General features: G+C 43.5%; 1 protein-coding gene across 13 annotated transcripts in view; it reads right to left on the minus strand.

Moving 5' to 3' along the window:
• The window catches only part of arhgap23a (Rho GTPase activating protein 23a), a 67555-nt gene that overhangs the window by 6771 nt on the left and 41401 nt on the right, over window positions 1-19383 (minus strand). For 4 of the 13 annotated variants that reach the window (XM_039610944.1, XM_039610941.1, XM_039610942.1 and 1 more), the window contains exons 3-22: window positions 17703-17727; window positions 16414-16506; window positions 15487-15565; window positions 14442-14502; window positions 11326-12922; window positions 7497-7652; window positions 6527-6635; window positions 6396-6438; window positions 5133-5270; window positions 4742-5050; window positions 4573-4634; window positions 4242-4360; window positions 3610-3728; window positions 3360-3512; window positions 2620-2698; window positions 2447-2520; window positions 2257-2346; window positions 2040-2165; window positions 1902-1943; window positions 1077-1170 (exon numbers count right to left, since the gene is read on the minus strand). In XM_039610944.1, coding sequence (XP_039466878.1) covers window positions 1077-1170; window positions 1902-1943; window positions 2040-2165; window positions 2257-2346; window positions 2447-2520; window positions 2620-2698; window positions 3360-3512; window positions 3610-3728; window positions 4242-4360; window positions 4573-4634; window positions 4742-5050; window positions 5133-5270; window positions 6396-6438; window positions 6527-6635; window positions 7497-7652; window positions 11326-12922; window positions 14442-14502; window positions 15487-15565; window positions 16414-16506; window positions 17703-17727 — 3568 coding nt within the window. Of the gene's footprint in view, window positions 1-509; window positions 535-1076; window positions 1171-1901; window positions 1944-2039; window positions 2166-2256; window positions 2347-2446; window positions 2521-2619; window positions 2699-3359; window positions 3513-3609; window positions 3729-4241; window positions 4361-4572; window positions 4635-4741; window positions 5051-5132; window positions 5271-6395; window positions 6439-6526; window positions 6636-7496; window positions 7653-11325; window positions 12923-13512; window positions 13762-14441; window positions 14503-15486; window positions 15566-16413; window positions 16507-17702; window positions 17728-19383 lie in introns of those variants that run through there. The other 9 variants (XM_039610947.1, XM_039610938.1, XM_039610939.1 and 6 more) reach the window with 9 other exon arrangements.

Genomic DNA, 19383 nt, shown 5'->3' on the forward strand with positions numbered 1-19383 from the left:
TTACACAAAATATATTCTTTTGAAGGGATAATGAAACAATGAAACAGCACCATGCAGAGTCCCTTTAGAGGCAGAAGTGGGGTTAGGATTTTTACGATGGGGCCACACAGACCGAGATTGCCTGTAGGATGAGTGCAGCGCAGTGCTCGGCAAGGCACAGGCCACCAGTGAAGGAGTTGTCTCTCAGTGACAGCACAGTTTACACTCCGGTGTCAGATAAAGCAGCTTTAACACTCAGAGAGCATCCAGTCATCCATTAATTCATTAGTCAGACTGGGGCCGACATTGAAGTGACATGTTTTTACAGAGACTTCAGTCTGACACTGAGAGGGAGACGCTGACTTTCAGGAGGGTAATGGAGACCATGGAGACACAAACCATCACCACCGCTAACACACACACACACACTCTCTCACACCCATTATTTCACTTTCACAGTATGGTGCACTGATTCGGTTGCACACACACTCACACACACACACACACACACACAAACAGTGCCATCCTACCGCAGTGGCTGCTCCACAGGCTCAGCTGAGAGAAGGAAATGCAGAAATGTACAGAGAAAGTGAAAGGTGAGCAACATGGAGGGGGAAAAAAAGAGGTCAGCAAAAAGGAGAGAAGTAAAGGCACACTATCAAACACAGAAACACTCAAACTGCTAACGGATGTTCATTCCTTGAGCTGCTTTCCAGTTCTGTTGGAAAGTAGGGAAATCATGCTTTAAACTGGGACAAACTTCCAAGGAGAATTCTGAATCAGGCCAGGAATTCTATCAACTGCCTTTAAGCAAACAGAATCTGTTAGTTCTAGAAATATATTCCTTCAGATTAATTGTAAAAATCTCTCAGCGGAACTTCAGTGATCATCGGTTTCTTTTAATATTTATAGATGTATTATTGTTGTCTTGTTTTAGACAAACCTGGCCGCACAACATTCAACACACAAGTGAGGAATTACCTACTTCCAGCTTTAAATGAAAAGCAGCAGCATTCGTTTCGCGTTTACTAATTCTAACTCAGTGCTACTGGTGTGGCTTGGTCAGAGAAAGGCAGAGCTGTAAACAGCGTGCTCACCCGAGGCTTCGCCGAGCAGAGCGGTCCTGCCGATGTTGGAGAGCAGGTGGTCGATGTTGGGGGCGGGCTGCACGTCCTCCGTGTCCACTGGTGTCTGCAGGGATGGGGGAGATTTACTTTAAAAACTCGGAGCATTTCATCCATAAACTGTTAAGTATCTGCCGTAGTTTTAGGGGCCTTTTATGTCTTTATTATGGGCAGTAGATGGCAGGAAATGAAGAACAGAGTGAGACAGACTCAAATTGGGGACGTGGCTAGCATCTCAATCCGTAGGCCAAGAGCTCAAATGCAGCTATCATTAATTCAGCTCCATTTCTGGAGATCAAGTGTAGCGGCTGCTGCATACTTATGAGACAATTATCATTAGGGAAATATTAGTTATTGAAACTGGAAGAAAATTCCTAGAAAGGTCAATAAGTCTTGAATGATTTGCTTTTGAATGCATGTCTCAACAATTTCCAATTTCACAAAGATTAAAGATTAAATGTCGCCACCAAACAGCAAAGTGACTTGCTGGGTTTGTCAGAGAGCTCCATCACATCATGAGAAGAAAAATCATAAATATTAAATGACCAAATAAAAAGAAATAATGAATGATGTGACTCCTCACTCAACCAGTAAGTCATTTTTCTTAAATGTTGGATACAATGTTTCAAATTCCCCCAATAGTGGATTTTCGTTTTTTCTGTCATTTTCCAGGGTAATAGAGATTGTTTCACAGAGCTGCTTCACAGTTATTTGCAGTGACATTTGCAACTTTGTGCCAAACATTTTGCACTTTTTTTTTGTCAGTTGCAGCATCTATCATTGCCTTTGAAAGCATACCTTCTCATCCTTGTCTAGCTCGTCAGTGAAAAACCAGGTGCACTGCAAGAAAGCCGGAGAAAGAAATACTGAGCATGACTTGGATACTATTAAGGATGTAAGTGAATTATACTGTATTTGCGCGTTTGCATCTCTCACGTGTTGTATGAGCGTTTCTACGATCTTGTAGCGGTCCGGCATGTGAGTGACCATGTCTTTCATGTTGTCCTCAGATGTCCGAACCAGCGTCGGCCCAAACACGAGAGCCAAGTTACGAGGCTCCATCTAGAGACGCCAGCAACACATTGACGACATTAATGCCAAATACTTAACAGTGACACATTTCGTCCGCATTTACAAATTGACTTTATCCCACCTTGTTTTTATCCGAGTTGTCAGCTACAGTCTTCAGGTGACCAACCAGGAACTTGAGAGTGTGGTAATAATGATCTGGGAGGTCGCGGATCTATACGAATGAAAGGAAAACAGAGTGAAATGTCAAAACCGTAAACCTGTTTAACCTGCCGACTTCTGCGCGCACTTAACCCAAGCGGGTAAACACGTACCAGCTTCTTCATGGTCTTCAGTCTGTCGGATGCATTTTCCATCCGATTGGCATCGATGAAGTCGTTGTACTTGTCTGTTAAGATATGAGAAGATATAAAAAGTCAGATTAAGCTGTGTGATTAGGCTGCATAGCAATGTTTTGCGATGGCATGTTGGAACCTGTTGGTCTCACCGTTGGTGAAGAGTGGCTCTGGGAGTTTCCTGAAGAAGGATTTGAGTAAGCTACTGACGACATTGAGGTCCTGCCACTTCTGCGGACGACAGAGCACACAGACACGAATCAGATATCGTTACGAATCACCTTTTTGTACTAAAAGTGCCAGTTAATTGTTTCTTTTTTACTCTCTTTGAGGATCGACAGTATCCCTGCCTCTACGATCATGAAAAAAAAAAGCGCATCGCAGTGATTCAGCAGGCTTGTAGAAACACATTCACGAGCAATAACTTTAAGTTATGGTTTTCTGCATGACTTTAGAAGCCTCTCACATTGTTATCGAGGAATTTCCTGGAATCTTTTCAAACAATCTTTGGGAAGACTGGCAGCTGTTCTTGAAGGTTTTCCATTTCTACCTCTTGGACAATAACAGACTTCAAATTGTTTGGAAATGAGGCGCTCAAACTTGCTAATGATCAGTTTATCAAGTGCATTCAATTAGCAGCACCTGGCTGCCACTTGCCATCTTAATTCATGTGAAGCAGTAAGTGTGTACTTACTGCTTCTGGATTTTGCCTTATTTTTTGCTAAATAAATTACAGCACTGAGGTTCATCTGAGGTTGCGTTTACAGGCTATTTTAAGACCTACGAAGCACCAGATGATTTTTTTATGTGCTGATATGTAAAATCTCAGAAATGAAAGAGGCTGCACTTTTTTCTTTTTTACACTACTGAATGTATATTTATATTTCTGCACCTCCTCTGCAGGGTTGATGTCCACGCCCTTGTTGAGCTGCTCCTGGAGCAGCGACACCATGGCGTTATTCCCTGGGACTCGGTAAATGCCGGTGTATTCCAGACCCATCTCCTCCACGAGGCCGCAGCAGATCTCCACAATCATTGGAACGAACTGCAGAAGAAGACACGGAAACGTGTGATCACAGAAAAAAAGGAAAAGGAAAACAGTTTTACCGCATTCAGGTGGTGACGAGGTCAGTGTGGCTAACCTTGTTATTTGTACCAGGTTGACATTCCTCCAGCCTCACACCGAAAGCTTTGGGCCCAGCCTTCTTTGTCTTCTTCATGATGTTAATTCCCCATGGAGACTTGGGAGGGCTGCTCTCATCTGTAGGCAGGTTGAACAGAAACTTAGCAACTTCCATGTTTGACTAAACACCTTCTTATCAAAAGGCTGTCACCCATTAAAACAAAAATAAAAAAGGATTTGAAAACCAGCAGACTGTTTTAATAGAATGGGATTTTAAAAAAAATCTCTAAACATTTGAAAAGGTTAGTACTTACTTTGGGCAAGAGTTGCACTTTTTAGGTCAGTCTTTTGTAAAGTTGCTTTGTGTTAGCATGATATAATTAAATATTGAAATAATATGGACAAAAAGAGAAGAAACAACAAAGCAGTTGACTAAAGGTGCCTCCACAACAAGAGTGGATATGACAACTAAATGATGAGCTAGTCACAACTTTGAGGAGTTCCAAATACACTCAAAATTGGTTCAGTTAATTCTTTATAGTTTTGATCCTGAGATCAGTTTGAAGTCAGAGTCGGTAGCAAAGTTAGAGCCCAGCATTCAGCAAATGCCGAATGCCAGCGTGGATGGCTTCTAGTCTCCCCGACACTGACCTTTGCCTTCTGGTTTCGGCGAGCGTGGCGCTCCAGCAGCGTTCTCCGTCTTATTGAGCAGGAAGGGAGGCTTCATACGGGACAACTTGGGAGAGGAGTCTGGCTTGTTGACAGCTGGACTGTAGGGGGAGACAGAGAGACAGTGTAGGTATTACTGTTGTGGTTCATTTAAATTTAGCTGTATCTGCTCGTCCGGTGGCAAAAATCCAGGACAGGTTGGTGTAAATTTGACTTCAATTTAAGTTAACCTGCATTTTTCTGGTGTGTGGGAGGGGAAAATCCAGGCAGGATGAGGAGAAAGGACAGCAATATTCATGATCAAGTGACTCACCTTTGTTTTCTGTAGTCATTAAGCTTCTTATTAATGAGGGCCTGCCTGGAAAAGCAGAACTCCTGCAACAGATAAACACGCCTGCATTATGAGTCTGAGGTTTTCACTGAGAACATATTAAATGCATGCAGTTATTGAAAATCTGCCCAGTAAAAGTGTGTTCTCTGACCTCGTTGTCTATCTTGCTGTTCTCCCCAATGACCTTTATCCAATTCAGCATGTCCTCCCGATCCTCCGCTTGCAGCAAGTACTCACAGAAGTCCTGGGTGGTCAGCCGGAGGGCGTGCTTTCGTTTGGTCTCGCTGTACGCGATGTCCACCAGGCAGCCCTGGATGCTGATCGGCTGCTCATCCTCGGCCGAACCTCCAATAGTGGCTCCGCGAAGCACCGCCTCCCTCTTATCCTTGTAGAGGAACAGCGATTGGGAGCGAAGAACCGAAAAGACGCGCTTCCACGGACGCATTGCGCTGCCTACCTTCTGTGAAGGAAAGAGGAGATGTGATGCGACTCCTTTGCTGTGCTTTCCAGATTTCTCTTGTAATTAAGCTCGATTTGCCCACCTTGCCCTTCTCGGTGTGGATCTGCTTGTAGTGCAGCCATCCTTCTCGCCGTACATCGCTGTAAGTGATGTTTCCCAGCTCCGAGGTGGAGTGACGTTTCGACCGAACCTCCTCCGCTGTCCCGATGTTGTCCAGAGACTGAAACACAATCAGAAAAGTTTTCAGGAAATTTGTTGACTTTCTGTTTTCAGTTAGCTAGTTTTTAGAGCGGATTTTCTCATTTCAGGTTAGTTTTAATTATTTGAAAATGGTTAGTTTTAGTTTAGATTCTATTGGTTTCAGTGTTAGTTTTAGTCTTTTTTATTTTGGTTGTATAACATTTTTTTTTACCAAACTAACAGAAACCAAAAGTAAGCATCTTACTTTTTTTTTTTAGTTAGTTTTCACAAAATGGTTTCAGCAAGTTTTCATCTTCTGTTTATTTTTTATTTTAGGTGGTTACTTTTTATAACTTTAATACTTATTTTTAACCCTTTTTTTTCTCTCAAGCTTGTTTTATAACGTGCAAAAATACATCGATGCATATTATTTTGTGTTGCTAATTATTGTTTAAATTTAAAATTGCTTTTAAAAAATACTATGCAACAGTTTCAAAGAAAATTGTACTCTTCACACTGACCTGGCTTGTCATGACAGAAGATTGCAGTAGTTTCCAAACTGCAGGATTTTGCAACGCCAGTTCAGGCATCAGCTATCAGACCTTTATGTGTCTTTGCCTATGGCCAAATATTACCTGATAAAAGCTTTATTAAAACATAACACAATCCTTTCCTTGCACAAATAAAAAGCTGATTTAAAAAGCTGTAATAACAGAAGACACACTCATAGTGTTCCAGTGTAACCAGCAGCTCACGGTAGCTGTAGTTAAATTATATTTAACGTTGGCAAACTTAAGCCACGTGACCTAACACTTCATTTCAGACTTTATGACTCTTTTATGGCAGCGTGTCACAGAAATAACACCTCACTGGTTTTAATGACAAAAGTTAAATATGATTTGTTTCTCTGTAGCTCCGCAGTGGGAGGAAGAAGTCATTTGAAACTCCTTCGAAACCTCTTAAAAATATTAATGTTGGTTTGCCGTAATTAATTCATTGCCTTAGTTAAATAAATACAAATGACTATTTTTAATTCAATGTGGGTTGATAATGATTTAGTTGCATTTGTTTGCATTTTAGCTTCGTCTTTGAATTTTATGATAACATGCAAAGTATTTACAGATCATGTCAGTTTATGTGTAGTAATAAAAAGTGAGGAACTCACCCCATCTGTGAAGAAGCTCTTCACTCTTTTTGGAAGCCTCCTACTTGAATATAACATCACAACAAAGAGTCGTTAATATTAATAATGTGAAATATGATTTCTATCAGATGTCTAGGATCTGCAGTACTTACAAGGATCGTCCGTCCTCTCTGAACGTGTTGAGTCCTTCGTCACATGACTTGGAGCGCTCGCTGGAGATGGCTAGAACATAGGAGGAACGGCGACCGGATTTAATACTGCCTGCTCAGTGAAGGATGAATGAATGAATGGAGAGAACGAGAGAGAGTGAGAAGAGAGCAGAAAGAAAGAGAAAGAGAAAAAAAACAGAGAAAGAATGTTGATGTAATGCCAATCACCAGAGTGGATGGTGTTGGATTAGGAGATTGGGGCAGTGAGGGAGGAAGCGGGAGGTGGTGGAGGAGGTGGGGGGGATTTACAGGGCGAGTGAATCAGCGACTTGGTGGAGATGGTCAGTAGGGACATGAGCTAGAGGAGTGGGTTAGACTGGGTTCTTTGGACCGTTTGCTCACCTCTGGCATACAGGTGTACACACCGATATTCATTTTTTTGTGCAGTTTTTTCACAATCATGCAAGTCTGGGTTTGTACACCACCAATATGGGCTAAATTAATTTTAAAATACACAGACTGGGCTTCATGCACACTTAGAATTGTGACCAAAAATGTTCTAAACCAATGTGTTCAAGTCCGGTTTACAAATTCAACATGCAAACTGCTGAAAACTTCATCTTGTCAAGCTATTTTGGTTTTTAAGGCGTTCAAGTGAGATTTTAAAGTTCACTTCTGATAAAAACGAACTTTGTTTTTCAGTTCTATAAAATAAAACATAAATTTCCACAACTTAAGTGCATCCTTAAGTTCAAAATTTCAGCTTTTCCCCCCATTTGTGTTAAGAAAATAAGGCAGTTAAAACACAATAAGAGACAAAATACTTCATAAGATGGAAATTACAGCAGTTATAAAATTGTATACTCTCTTCAAATCTCATGCATGCTTCATAAATCCACATCGGAAATAAAAGGAGGATCTTAATTTCTGGCTGCATGCAGTGGCGAGGAGGAGGGAGGGAGGGGGCACTCACTGCAGTCGTGTGAGAAGAGCCTAGTGAGGGGGAAGGTGAAGGTGGGGGATGCGGGGCTGTTGACCACGGCGGGCGTTGAACTCATGCCGCTGGAGACAACGGAGGACGCCGGCACGTGCCGGGCGCGCAAATCGGCGCTGGGGCTGGTTGGCTCGTCTGTGGGTGGGTGGAGGGAAGGAAGGAAAGGGTGAAAGAGAAGGAGAAGGGTTAGGTGTTAGCAAAAAGGGCGAGATGGTAAGAAAAAAATGGGTTGGGTTAGGAGAAGGTAAGGAGAGGAGAGGTTTTAAGGGAGAGGAACGATGAGGAATTGGAGGATTACCATCAGAGAGACTTAAAAAGAAAACGCTTTTCACAGTTTCTTTCACTTTATCTTTAAATTTGACTCTATCACCTTAAAACATTTACCACAATACTTTAACGTGATGCACTTCCAGATTCACGTGAGAAGTACAAGACAGTCAGAAACACGTACATTTATATGGTCATTTAAGAACACACAGATGAAGCAGAAGTCACTAAAAGCTCCTGTCCTCTCTCAGGAAAGTAAGCATAACTGCGACCTGACTACAGTAAGAAAACGTCACACAGGAACATGGCCAAACAGGCAAAAAGCTGACAGAAAATACAATACCTGCGTCTTCTGCTGCCATAGGAAGAACTGTTCGGTAGCTAACAGAGAGGAGGGGGTTTTGTTACAGGTTTACTGGCTCATGGTTTCAGTTCTTTGTGAAATCTACCCTAGCGCAGGCATGATCTGATACATGCAAGAGAAACTGTTACTGTCCAAAAGGTAGAAAATCAATTATTGGGCATGAATGATCTTTTCCTTTCCTTTCCTTTCCAACATAAGAATTCTGGGGATTTTTTTTATGCTGATAAAGAAACTTAGTTTTTAGAAGACAAAGGCATAAAATGGTTAGGATCACACAGGCTACTAGTCATCAGCAGTTTCAGGTAAAGTAAAGGGATATGAAACTCTAGCGTACAGAAACATTCATACACAAACACGCTCACACTTCCTGACTGACAGCAAGGATTAGGGGCTGGTCTGATATTTGCATATAGTGAGGAGAAGCTGGATTTGCCCGTGACGTTTTAAATTCTCAGGACCGAAATGCGTCGAGGCTCTGGTTTGGTCTCGGAGGAAACAGCAGAGGGCAGCACTGACCACCACATGGTCATTTTAGAAAAATCCTGCACTGGTTTCATATTTAATTTTCAACTTGACTGTTTCCCTATTTTAATAACCATCTCTACCTCACCTCTAACATCCTTTGTCTCTTCCCTTTCTTCATCCTCTTCTTCCCGCCCTCGCTTTTCTATTCTTCACTCCTGTGCATTTTAGAGGCCGACATAAGGCGGAAAACATTCCCAGTCTGGGATAAGGAATCTGCCTGTTTACAGCATGGCCCAGAAATAGCCGGGCTGTGGGTTTAACAAAGGCCGTCATTAACAGGCAGCCAGAGTGAGCTCAGAAACACGACACAGAGACAGACCAGCAGAGGGGAGCAGCATACTGAAGTACACTGTGCTGCTACAGCACATATAGTAAAGCAGGAATTCCTGACTCAGATTTGTCCTGGAACGAAAGGTGAAGACAGAAGAAATGCTTAAAGACTCATTCCTCTTTGGAATATTTACTTTCTTAAGAGGGACCTATTGTCCTCTGCATGATATACAGTTCCAAATAATTCTTATTTATCTTTACTACATCTAAACTGGACCTCATTTCATGGACTCTGAACTATCTGAAACCAACCCATTTAGCTCCTCTCCCTTTAGGGCAAAGATGCCAGCTTTCCTTTGACTGGCTGCCCCTCACAACTAGAAGGTTTGAACTCCATGTGGAGTTTCTTAGGGATATTCCTTCCTCTCTGACATCATACAGAGCCAACAGTTGAATAGTCTGAAGCCCGAGTTTTTGCAGCATGTTTTACTAGCTGCTGGGGGTGATTAAGACCCCTGTACTCCTGCTTACGAAATATCTCATAGAATTAACTGACTATCAAACTAACCTGTTTGTTTTACATGCCAGATGCAATGTAGCAGCTGTAATGCAATGTAGAGAAGTTTAGACCAAGAAAAATGAGAGAGAATGAGCCTGAGAGTCAGAAATACAAAGTAATTGAAAGCCGGTGCCTGTAAGAAAACACAGAGGGCCAGTACACAGGCCAGTACACGAAGTCCATCATGTCCAGGGTCCAGCTAGTAAAGACACTCATAGACTGAACCCCCACATAAAACCCTTCATCGAGTAGAGCAGTACAATAGCTGCATTGAAGGCGGGAGCCCCCACTGTTCCCCACAAGGACCATGACAAAAACCTCCTGGTAATTTACAGCTTACAAAGACTCCAAGTGGGCGCAGAATAAAATCCTGCAGCAGCATTCGATATAATTTGTTGTTTCATTTTGTATGAGCTACCAGAAACAGAGAAAGTATTAAACACTTCATTGAATTTCGGAAAAATTCAATATGGTATACGAGATTTGATAAAAACATACAGTATCTGCATTCAGACACGGTTTGCCTTTGAGCTGCTATCTCACAGACACCCATGCTTTGAAAAGAAGAAGAAAAACAACAGCCCATGAAATTGCATGTCCCTAAACAGCCTCAGATTATATCAGCATCTGCGTCAGTTAGATAAGAAAGAAAGAAAGTAAGAAAGAAATAAAAGAAAGAAAGAAAGAAGGAAAGAAGGAAAGAAAGAAAGAACGAGCGACTACTTCTTGTCTACCCTAGTTTCAGTTTATGGATATTAAACATGTCCTGGCCTGCTGCTCTGGCTGCTTGGTTTCATTTAATTCAGGTGAAAGTACGAGGCAAGAATGTGCTCTGACGGACTGACAGAGAGGCCGAGAGATGCCTTCCTGGTTTCCTGTATTTTCTCTCTTTAAATGATTCTCTGTGGCAGAGCGCAGCTTGGCTCAAATATCCACAGTCATTCCAAGATAGGTCAAAGCTTCCCAGTCAGCTGATTTGAATCTATTCAACATTAGGGCAAGTTTTCCCCAGGCTGCGAGTGGGCGATATAGGCAAGTCCAGCCTCACCGGCTGACTTCATTTGCTTGTGGTTTGAGTTTGACTAATGTCCGTGTCAAGTGATAGAATCTAATCAGAAGCCTACAGGGCCCCTTCTGTTTGAGTCTTTTCAGAGCAAGAAACAAGCTCGAACACGATCACAGTCAACTCCCACTGACAGCAACATATGCAAGCCATAACTGTAGAAAACAGACAGAAAAGACTGCATGTCCTGCTCGGACAGTGCTATGACAGATCGTTATTAGTATTACTGGTTTAGATTAAAACCATTCAGAGTACTGTCAGTAGCTGCTGAGCTCCTGTCACACCTCAACACACAAAATCAAACTCCACCAATGTGAAATTGAAAATTATCCCTCTAAACAACAACCCACATTCAGGAAGTCCAGACCTCCACCTCATTTCCTCAGCACAGTGAGGTGACCTTAAAGTCAGGAGGGCAGCCAACAGGATTAGTGAACTCCCATCGCACATACGACTAATATGGTGCGTAAGACTGTGGGAATACCGCTATTACCCAACGCAAACATTCACAGACTGATCGGAAACTGTGTCTGGGCAGACTCTGGCGTCTGAATATACAGACGAGGAGGAAATTAAACAACACACAAATTCAAATTTTCATCTGCTTTGCATTTCCTCTGTTAAGCTTTCGCTAACGTTCAATAAACACTCAGTGTAGATTACATTTTAGAGGACGACTAATGAAAGGTCAAGGTCAGTGTGTTTTGTTAGGGAAGTAGGAGAAGGGACATGGGAGGAAGCTTGGAGGCTCCCTACTCACCTATGAAGGGGATGGAGGCCAGAGAGTCATCCTCTAGTGGGAGGGGAGCAAGGTTTCCATTTGGTTTGCCTGAGGCTACATCTCCTGTGGAACCGGGGGCTGGGGCTGAGTCTTTGGGATCAGGAGAAAACAAAGAGGGTTCTAGCCCGTCCAAAGGCAGGGCATAGTGAGGGTGACGCATACCCTGGACATTCCTCCGCCCGGTGGGGGGTTTCTGCCTCATCACCACTTCCTGGGTCTGTGCCGCCAATTCAGCCTGCCCTTCCACTGCCCCTCGTTCCCTCTCGTGGTTTGTTGGCCTGTACCCTCTGTCCTGGGATTCGGGCGTGGCGGAGGCAACTGGAGTTGTGGTGGAGGCAGTGGGAGGTGCTGGCGTCCCCTCTGGAGGGCTGGTTTTAGGTACTGGGTTCCAGTTTAAGTGGGGGCCAGAGTATGAAGGGTCCCTGAACGAATGAGCCTGCTGCAGGATGCGGCCTGTTTTGCGGTAAAAAGATGGGCTGTAGCTACGGTAGCCCACCGGCTGGTCGTCCACGCTCTGTCCAGGAGGAAGCCGCCTGCTCTGAGTGGGCGCCGGCTGTGGCTGGGTGTGGGTCTGCAGGTGGTGTTTAGAGGTTGGCTGTGACTGCCGGGACACTTGAGGAGCTTGCGCTGCGCTAAAATGGTTGCCCTGCCTGTGGTAAGCGTCAGTCCTGGGGGGAGGCTGGGGGGCCTGCTGGAGCCACGCGGGCCTGTCAATCCGAGGCGAGACCAGTCCAGCTGCTCCTCGGTCCAACATCTCTAACGAACGACCATGGTGGTCGTAGAAGGCGAGCAAATTTTCAGAGCGTGTTCGAGTGTAGTTAGAGGCAGTGTGGTCTCCGTAGGACCAGTATGGTTCCCCTTGGGGTCCGGGTCCTGACTGCTGAAGTAAGAGCAGAGTGTCCTGGGAGGCGCTGTGTGGCCAGCCACCTGTACGCTGCTGCTGCCTCCTTGATTCACTGAGCCGGTCTTGAGAGTAGCTCCGATGGCGGGTCTGCATCTTGCGTACTGAGCGATCCGGCTGCTGGTTGTGGTACCAGTCAGAGAGGGCCTGCTGGCAGCGGTCACTGCGGCTGTGGCTGACCTGTGGCTGAGGAGGACTGGTCCAGGCTGAGCTGGACTTGCGTGGCTGAGCCTGTGAAGAGCTGGCACCATGGTGGTTGGGGTAGTGAACTTGTAGCGGGCTGGACAAAGGGCCTCCGGAGGAGGACGACGAAGAGTAGGAGCGTCCCCTAATCTGGCCCTGAGGCTGCTGGCTGGTCATACCGTACTGGATCTCCTCTGTGCGGTGGGCTGGACTGCTGTGACCCACACCACCGGGCTCGCCTGGCCGCCCCTCCTGCCAGCTGGCGGGGCTGCACACAGCAGATCGGTTGTCCAAGGGTGATGAGGGGCTGGAAGAACCTGGCCAGCGACTCCAGTTATCCAGCTGGTTCTGGCCCATGGGGGATGAGAGGGGAGCTCCAGAAACCGACGTCGTCTTGGAGCGTGGGTAACATAGGGGGGGTGGTGGCGGAAGGTTTTCAGCTCCCCCAGCGTACGGTTCATTACCCGTCAGGTAGGCATCCTGGGAGTACGCCTAGAGAAAGGAGGAAAGATGGAGGAACCGTGAGAACAGACACGACAGGAAGAAATGTGAAATTATAAAGGTAGATAGGTAGGTAGGAGTGTGTCTGTGTGCGCCTGTGTGTGCGTCTATGTATGTGTGGAATGAGAAGTTTAAATAAAAATGGGCTCTTCCTGTAAACAAGTTTGACAATGGCACAGTGTCGTGCCACTTTACACACAACAACAGCCTGAAAGGGGAAGCTTCTGAGTTATTGCCACAGTTTGTCCCCGAGGCCTCGGCTCTCCACACAAACACAAACTAGCTACCAAACTGGAAGAATTCCCCCGAGAAAAAGCCACAACACTCACCGCACTGCAGCCAGCTATAAATATAAAAGTATCCTCTAATGTTGTCTAAACAAATACAGAACACACACACACACACTTTGCTGCTTTAGGAGAATCCAAATGTAAATAACTAGCTTTAAATTACCCGATAATTTCAGGAATCTGCCACAATGTCATATTTAAACCAAAAACACACCTACTTCCAGTTATTTTTAAACTCGTATGACAAAGAAATTTTAAATCAGAGACAGTTTGACACTTTTAAAGGTTTACCTAATGAAAAGTTTAGGCTGTCCAACAGAGTCTTTCCACAGCTTGTGCGTTAAGACTGAAGCCACACAAGCAGAAAAAGAAGAGCTCACCAACACCGCGGACGCGACAGCTCTGTAGCTAAAACATTCTGCTCTTCATTTTGTACCGCGTCCCCATCCGCAAACATCCAGACTTTAGCTTCTTTTCTTTTCCTTTGTATTTGTGACTTTTCTATCTGCTCTATCGACTTGTTTCTGCCTCTCTCAGATCTTTCCAAACTCCCTCTCTCCTCCTCCTCATCTTACTCCACCCTGTGGGAGTGTGGAGGGAGGTGCGCGGGACTGGTGAGGTCATGCTAGGAATGCAGCAAATACAGGCGTAGCAGCGAGGGGAGGAGCGAGACAACAGAGGAGGGGGTTTATAATATTAAGACACGGCAGGACGCTTGTAAGGAGAGGGCAGTTTGGGGCATTTCTGGGAGGAACGGTGATGTTTCTGCATCTGTGAGAAAGACCAGTTAAATCAGGTCATCTGGTGTTTGTGTGTGTTGACGAGTTGCTCCAGGTTAGTGGGAGGGGCATTTAACGATGCATGTTGAATCTTGTGAAAGAGCAACCTGTGGAGCGATAAAAATGTGTTTTACGGAATATGGGTGTGTGAGCGAGAACCGAGTTGTTGGGTTGTTTTTTTTTTTTCCCAAGCACAAACTTTGACAGATACTAGTGGTTTTAAATGATCATGTGTTGTAATCTAAACACAGAGCGGAGAGCCTGTGAGTCACTCTGCAGCCGTTCTAACAAAATCTTGAAATTCTTCAACAGTGACGCTGTGAATCATCTCTGCAGACTCTGCAGTGTCCTAAAATAATGCATGTAATATGTGTGGGTTTATTTTGTGTGTGTATTTGAGGTGAGGGGGGGTGAAATATGTGTGAAAAATCTCATACTCACACTTACCAACTGAAGCACATCTTCATCCTTTGGCATAATGGAGAGCTCCAACACGCTCTCACTGCAGGACATGCGACAAAAAGAGACAAGAGCAAGAATAAGACTTCAGAGACAACATTTGTACCCGTGGATTGTTATAGCTAAAATAAAAATACAATAAAATAAAATACAAAAGAAACCTTAAACAAACTCCAGCTATTCTTAAATGAATACCAGTTAGGAATGCACTGATTTGAGCAGGAGGATAATGAATCAGTTTCATCAGGTAACCTGAACTGAGGTATGTCACTTGATGTTTCATACCTTCCATTGAAACTCATAATATACAGCAAAAGACTAACAAACTATGTGAAAGGCAGAAAGCCAATCAGAACAGTTGATTGTTGGGAGTTTTTAGTTAATGTTGTTTTGCCCTTGTGTGAATTTTTAGCATTTAGATTGATGAAATTATGTTATTTAAAAAAAAAAAAAAAAAAACCCACTGTGGGCCAATTAAACAAGTATATTTGTAAATGTGAAGTCACGTACTCCCTCCTACATTACATTTGGGCCATTAGATATGATTTGGATGCATCGGATTGATCTGTCATGAGGTTATTCTCTTATCTCAGGGTGAAACAAGCCATTCCTGTTGCTGCCTAGCTCGGCTTATAGCCAGATGGTAAGCTGGCAAGCATGAAGATATACACGAGTCAGTGCACATATCTCCAGTTTTTGCGTGCGTTGTCACTCTCCTATGACTTCTCTTTGGATTTTGAAGTCTAATAAAAGAGTAAAAAGTCAAAATCCAGTCACCCTGTTGGTTCTAATAACAAATTAGTGTTAAAAAAATGAGTCCAGCAGCACCCACACAGTATCTGGATCTGTGATCATGAAAAGCATGCAAATGTGCAAAACACAGTGCTTTGGGGTGCTCTTTTTAAAAACACATCTTAACCTGCGACTGTGTTTGCTGTGGCTATAGTGAAAAACAGAAAAAAACCTCGCAGGACAATAAATCAACACCTAAAAGGCTCTGAAGGGGCTCACAGGAAGGGATTCTTACCTGTTCTGAATGAGGGCGATCACCTGTGAGTACGTCTTTCCTAGAATACTTTCTCCATTCACTTTCACCAGCCGATCCCCTGCACAGCATGGACAGATTGTCATATTATATCACTGATACGTTTGTGAACAATGAATCTGCAAACTCTGACCTTTAAAGCAAGAGGGAATGATAAAGAAACTGGGTAAGGGGTAAATTCCCTGAAGGCAGATATCAAAATAATAAAAACCAGGAGTGAAAAATAAGTAGTGTACTTTGTGAATAATTGACTCTGGGCTGTCTAAAGTCAGCAAAACCAAAACCACATTAAGCAAATCACCTGTACTGTGTGGAATCACAAGCCAGCTTTAACTTAATCTCACACTTTTTCACTTCATGTGGTAATCAATGTGTCTTAAAGGCAAAACAGTACAGCAATAAAATTAAAATAGCTTTCAAGGTTTTTTTGAAAACCTATGCTTATTAACAGCATAAAGAACAGGTATGTTTAGTACAGCTCAGCTCTTGTGAACCAAGGCCTGGAGGAAAGGCGTCCGATAACTACCTGCTCAAATTTTATATGCATTTGCGGTTACTTTATGCAAGCTGAAACACATACGCGGCGCTCACAGGGCGTGTGTTTGCATACGTTTGAGGTGCAACTCTGTGGATGCGTCAGTTTGTGTTAAATCAAGCTGGTGCTTTAACACAGAGTACTGGTTTGCTCTGCTGTCACAGAAATACACAAGAGGAAAACCTCAGACACACTGAGCTCTCATTCTGTAATAACTCTCGTCTCCTGTGAAGATCAGTTCTTCCCATAAATTTGTTTTTATTGTTAGTCAACTTCCCTCGGCATGCTCATGCAGCATCACATGACCTGCACGCAGAACAGATTTCCAATGCAAATGGAGGCGTCAACACTCCAGCACAACATGTTCCTTTTACCTGTGCAAAGGCCCGCCTGATGGGCCGGACCCTTTTCTCTCACGTTCTTCACAAATATAGTGTCCATTGGCTCCAACTGACCTTTCTGAAACCCTGAATGACAACAAGAAAAGAGGGGATGTGCAAAGATCAGGACATAGACAGATTCAGTTAATGCACAAAGAAAGAAAAAGAAATGCACATGTGGGTATGACTGTTTTCACGCATGAACATTTACCATTATACAATATTATATAATATTATTATATATATACTATATAAATAATAGTAAAATAACATAAATAAAATGTAATTCTGTATTGGAGGTGCACAGTACAACAATCCATTAGTTTACTTACATTTTTTGCATGAACTCATTTGGGTAAATTCACATGCATATCTAAGTAGACATGACATTGATATACAGATGTACTCTCTGATGTATTTGTTTTGCGATTACTTCATGAATATCACCTGGGAGTCCACGCCAGGCTGGCTGTTTGATAAGCGCTACGCCCACAAATCTTTCAGAAGCGCAGAGTAAAGCTGCAGGCTCAAACAAATCTGTTCTCCTTCTGCTGCGCTACACCTACGAACGGTTACTGCTGACACTTTCTTTCAGTGCCCATCAGATATTTGTTAAGGGTTTGTTTTTGACACGAGTAACGTGGCTCCACAGTGTATTTGTTTACACGTTCAGCTCCCGAGTGAAAACTCCCTCGTCAGGTGAATCCTGGGAGGAGGCACAAATGCCTCGGGGGTTGTGTCAGGAAGAGCATCTCCTGTTAAATTCTTCCAAATCACATATGCAGAGCTACCTTCTGTCCCAACCCCGAGTGAACCAGGTAGCAGCTGAAAGTAGCACTTTTTCAGACGAGTAAATACGTCCTTTAAATACGTCCATGAGCATCTAACTCAGAGGTCGTCAGACTGTGGGGTGCAAAACTAAGGTGAATTTTTTTCAGGGAAAATAAAAAAAAGAGTCTGCTGATGCTACTGCATGTTTATTTATGTAAAATTACATTTCTTATTGATATTTATTGATAAATATTCACACTTTTTTTCAGCATCTCAAGTCAAGAAAACTAGAAAAAGCTGGATAACTAGAAGTGTAACTGCAGGTGGATTTTTAAATGTAGTACTGTATAGCGTCCTGTAGGTGGCGCATAAAGGCTGCAGAGCAGGCAAGACATGAGGGAACTACAGTAGGGTCTTGCCTCAATTACATCATCATTATCCCTATCCCTGTAGTAAGCTTTAACTGGAGCACTAATAAAAGACTGAGAAGGCAAAAAATAGAGGCAGCTCACCCTTTCCGTTACCGTTCTCCTCATCCTGCAAACAGAAAGACAGAATTACACATATTAGAGCAAATTTAAAGCGTTAAATTCCTGTAAGAGACATTTATTGTTGTCCTAGTAATTACAAACACATTTGTTGAGATGGTCTTTGGCCTCGTTTAAGAAGTTCTAGACGAGAGAGATCTGATAGCGAGGGGTAAACTGTTCCACATGCACAAAAAGGTCGACGTGATGCAACCCAAGCGCTGAGCTTTAAAAAAAAAGGTTTTACTTTTGCAAATGTGGGAAAAGTTGCTACTTCAAACACTGTCACAAAATTGACCATATACAAAGATTTGCAGGACAGAAACTGGCTGTGCCACATGGAAAATTTTGCAACCAATAATAAAGCACTTTTTTTTCATGCCCATTCAGCATTTAACTTTTAGACAAAACCGAGGGAAAAAACAAAAGCTATCACTACTTTTCCAGGCAGGAATGCTACCAAGTGCTGATTCGGGGTTTACATCATGTAGTAGAAAAGCCTCATACATGGCCCTCATACTCCTGGTTTAAACACAGACATTGCAGCAGGAAACATTTTCTAACTTTGGCCACAGGTCTCAACCCCAGGTGACCTTTTTCCGAACAGAAACCAAAATGTGGAAGGATGAGATCAACTGTTTACAGCTTTCCCTCACGTGCCGGTGACTTCACTGACAATTTATGCCAAACCTCCTGACACCGACCTGTTTGTTTTCATGAGCTCTTAATGTTGCAGATCCAGCACAGACACTGACTATCTGGTTTGACAATCTGCAGGTGCTCTGACATCACACACACACACACACCGAGTAAATAAAGGTGGGGACAGTGAGAAACGAGATGGTGAGATTTGATAGCTGCAGGTTCTCTGATCACCTTCACACACACACACACCCACAGACACACACACACTAAGCTGAGTGGACAGTTTGTGGGTAGGGGCACGGTGGGCTGACTGCTGCCGGGCTTTATCCTGCGCTGAGTGGGCTCATTCCGGGCTCTGCAGACAATGGTGGAGGGTTTAGAGGCAGAGAAAGGATAGCTGCCGACCCCAGAATAGAACTCAGAGCTGGGGACACTCACCACCCGGCCAGTCCTAATTTCAACACATCCGGAAGGAGATGGGAAGAGGTGGACACAAAAGTCTATGCTAGGGATTCTATACATTTGGAAAATTACTCATCCCTTAATTTATGCGGATGTCTGGCACTGGATTTAAAAGACTCTAAACCTATCAAGGTGTCACAAAAAAATGCATCCGTATCCACCCTGTTGCTCACAAGGTACATCCCAATTTTCAGTGATAATAAAACAGCAATTCATCACTGTATCATCACACTAATAACGTGTTACTTTAATGTTAATGTAACACACTTTTGGTCCAAAATTCAGTATTAAGATCAAAGTTAGTGGACAAATAGTTATCTGTGTAGGTTCTCAGTCATCACGGTAGTCTGAGGAAAGCGACTGAACTTTAACCTCTCAAACCAAGAAAATTCTCCTTGATCAAATGGTAACTCTTCAAAAAACAGTGTCGTCAGTTCCCAGTTCAACGGTGGCAAATATGTACATTACTTGGAATTTATTGCTCGTAAGGAAAGAAATGTGACAGTAATGTGCAAAATGTGCACAGGCCATTACTGACCCGAGAAACACAAGGCTGGTA

The sequence above is a fragment of the Oreochromis aureus genome, linkage group 4 (genome assembly GCF_013358895.1).
Source record: "Oreochromis aureus strain Israel breed Guangdong linkage group 4, ZZ_aureus, whole genome shotgun sequence".
Lineage (NCBI taxonomy): Eukaryota > Metazoa > Chordata > Actinopteri > Cichliformes > Cichlidae > Oreochromis > Oreochromis aureus.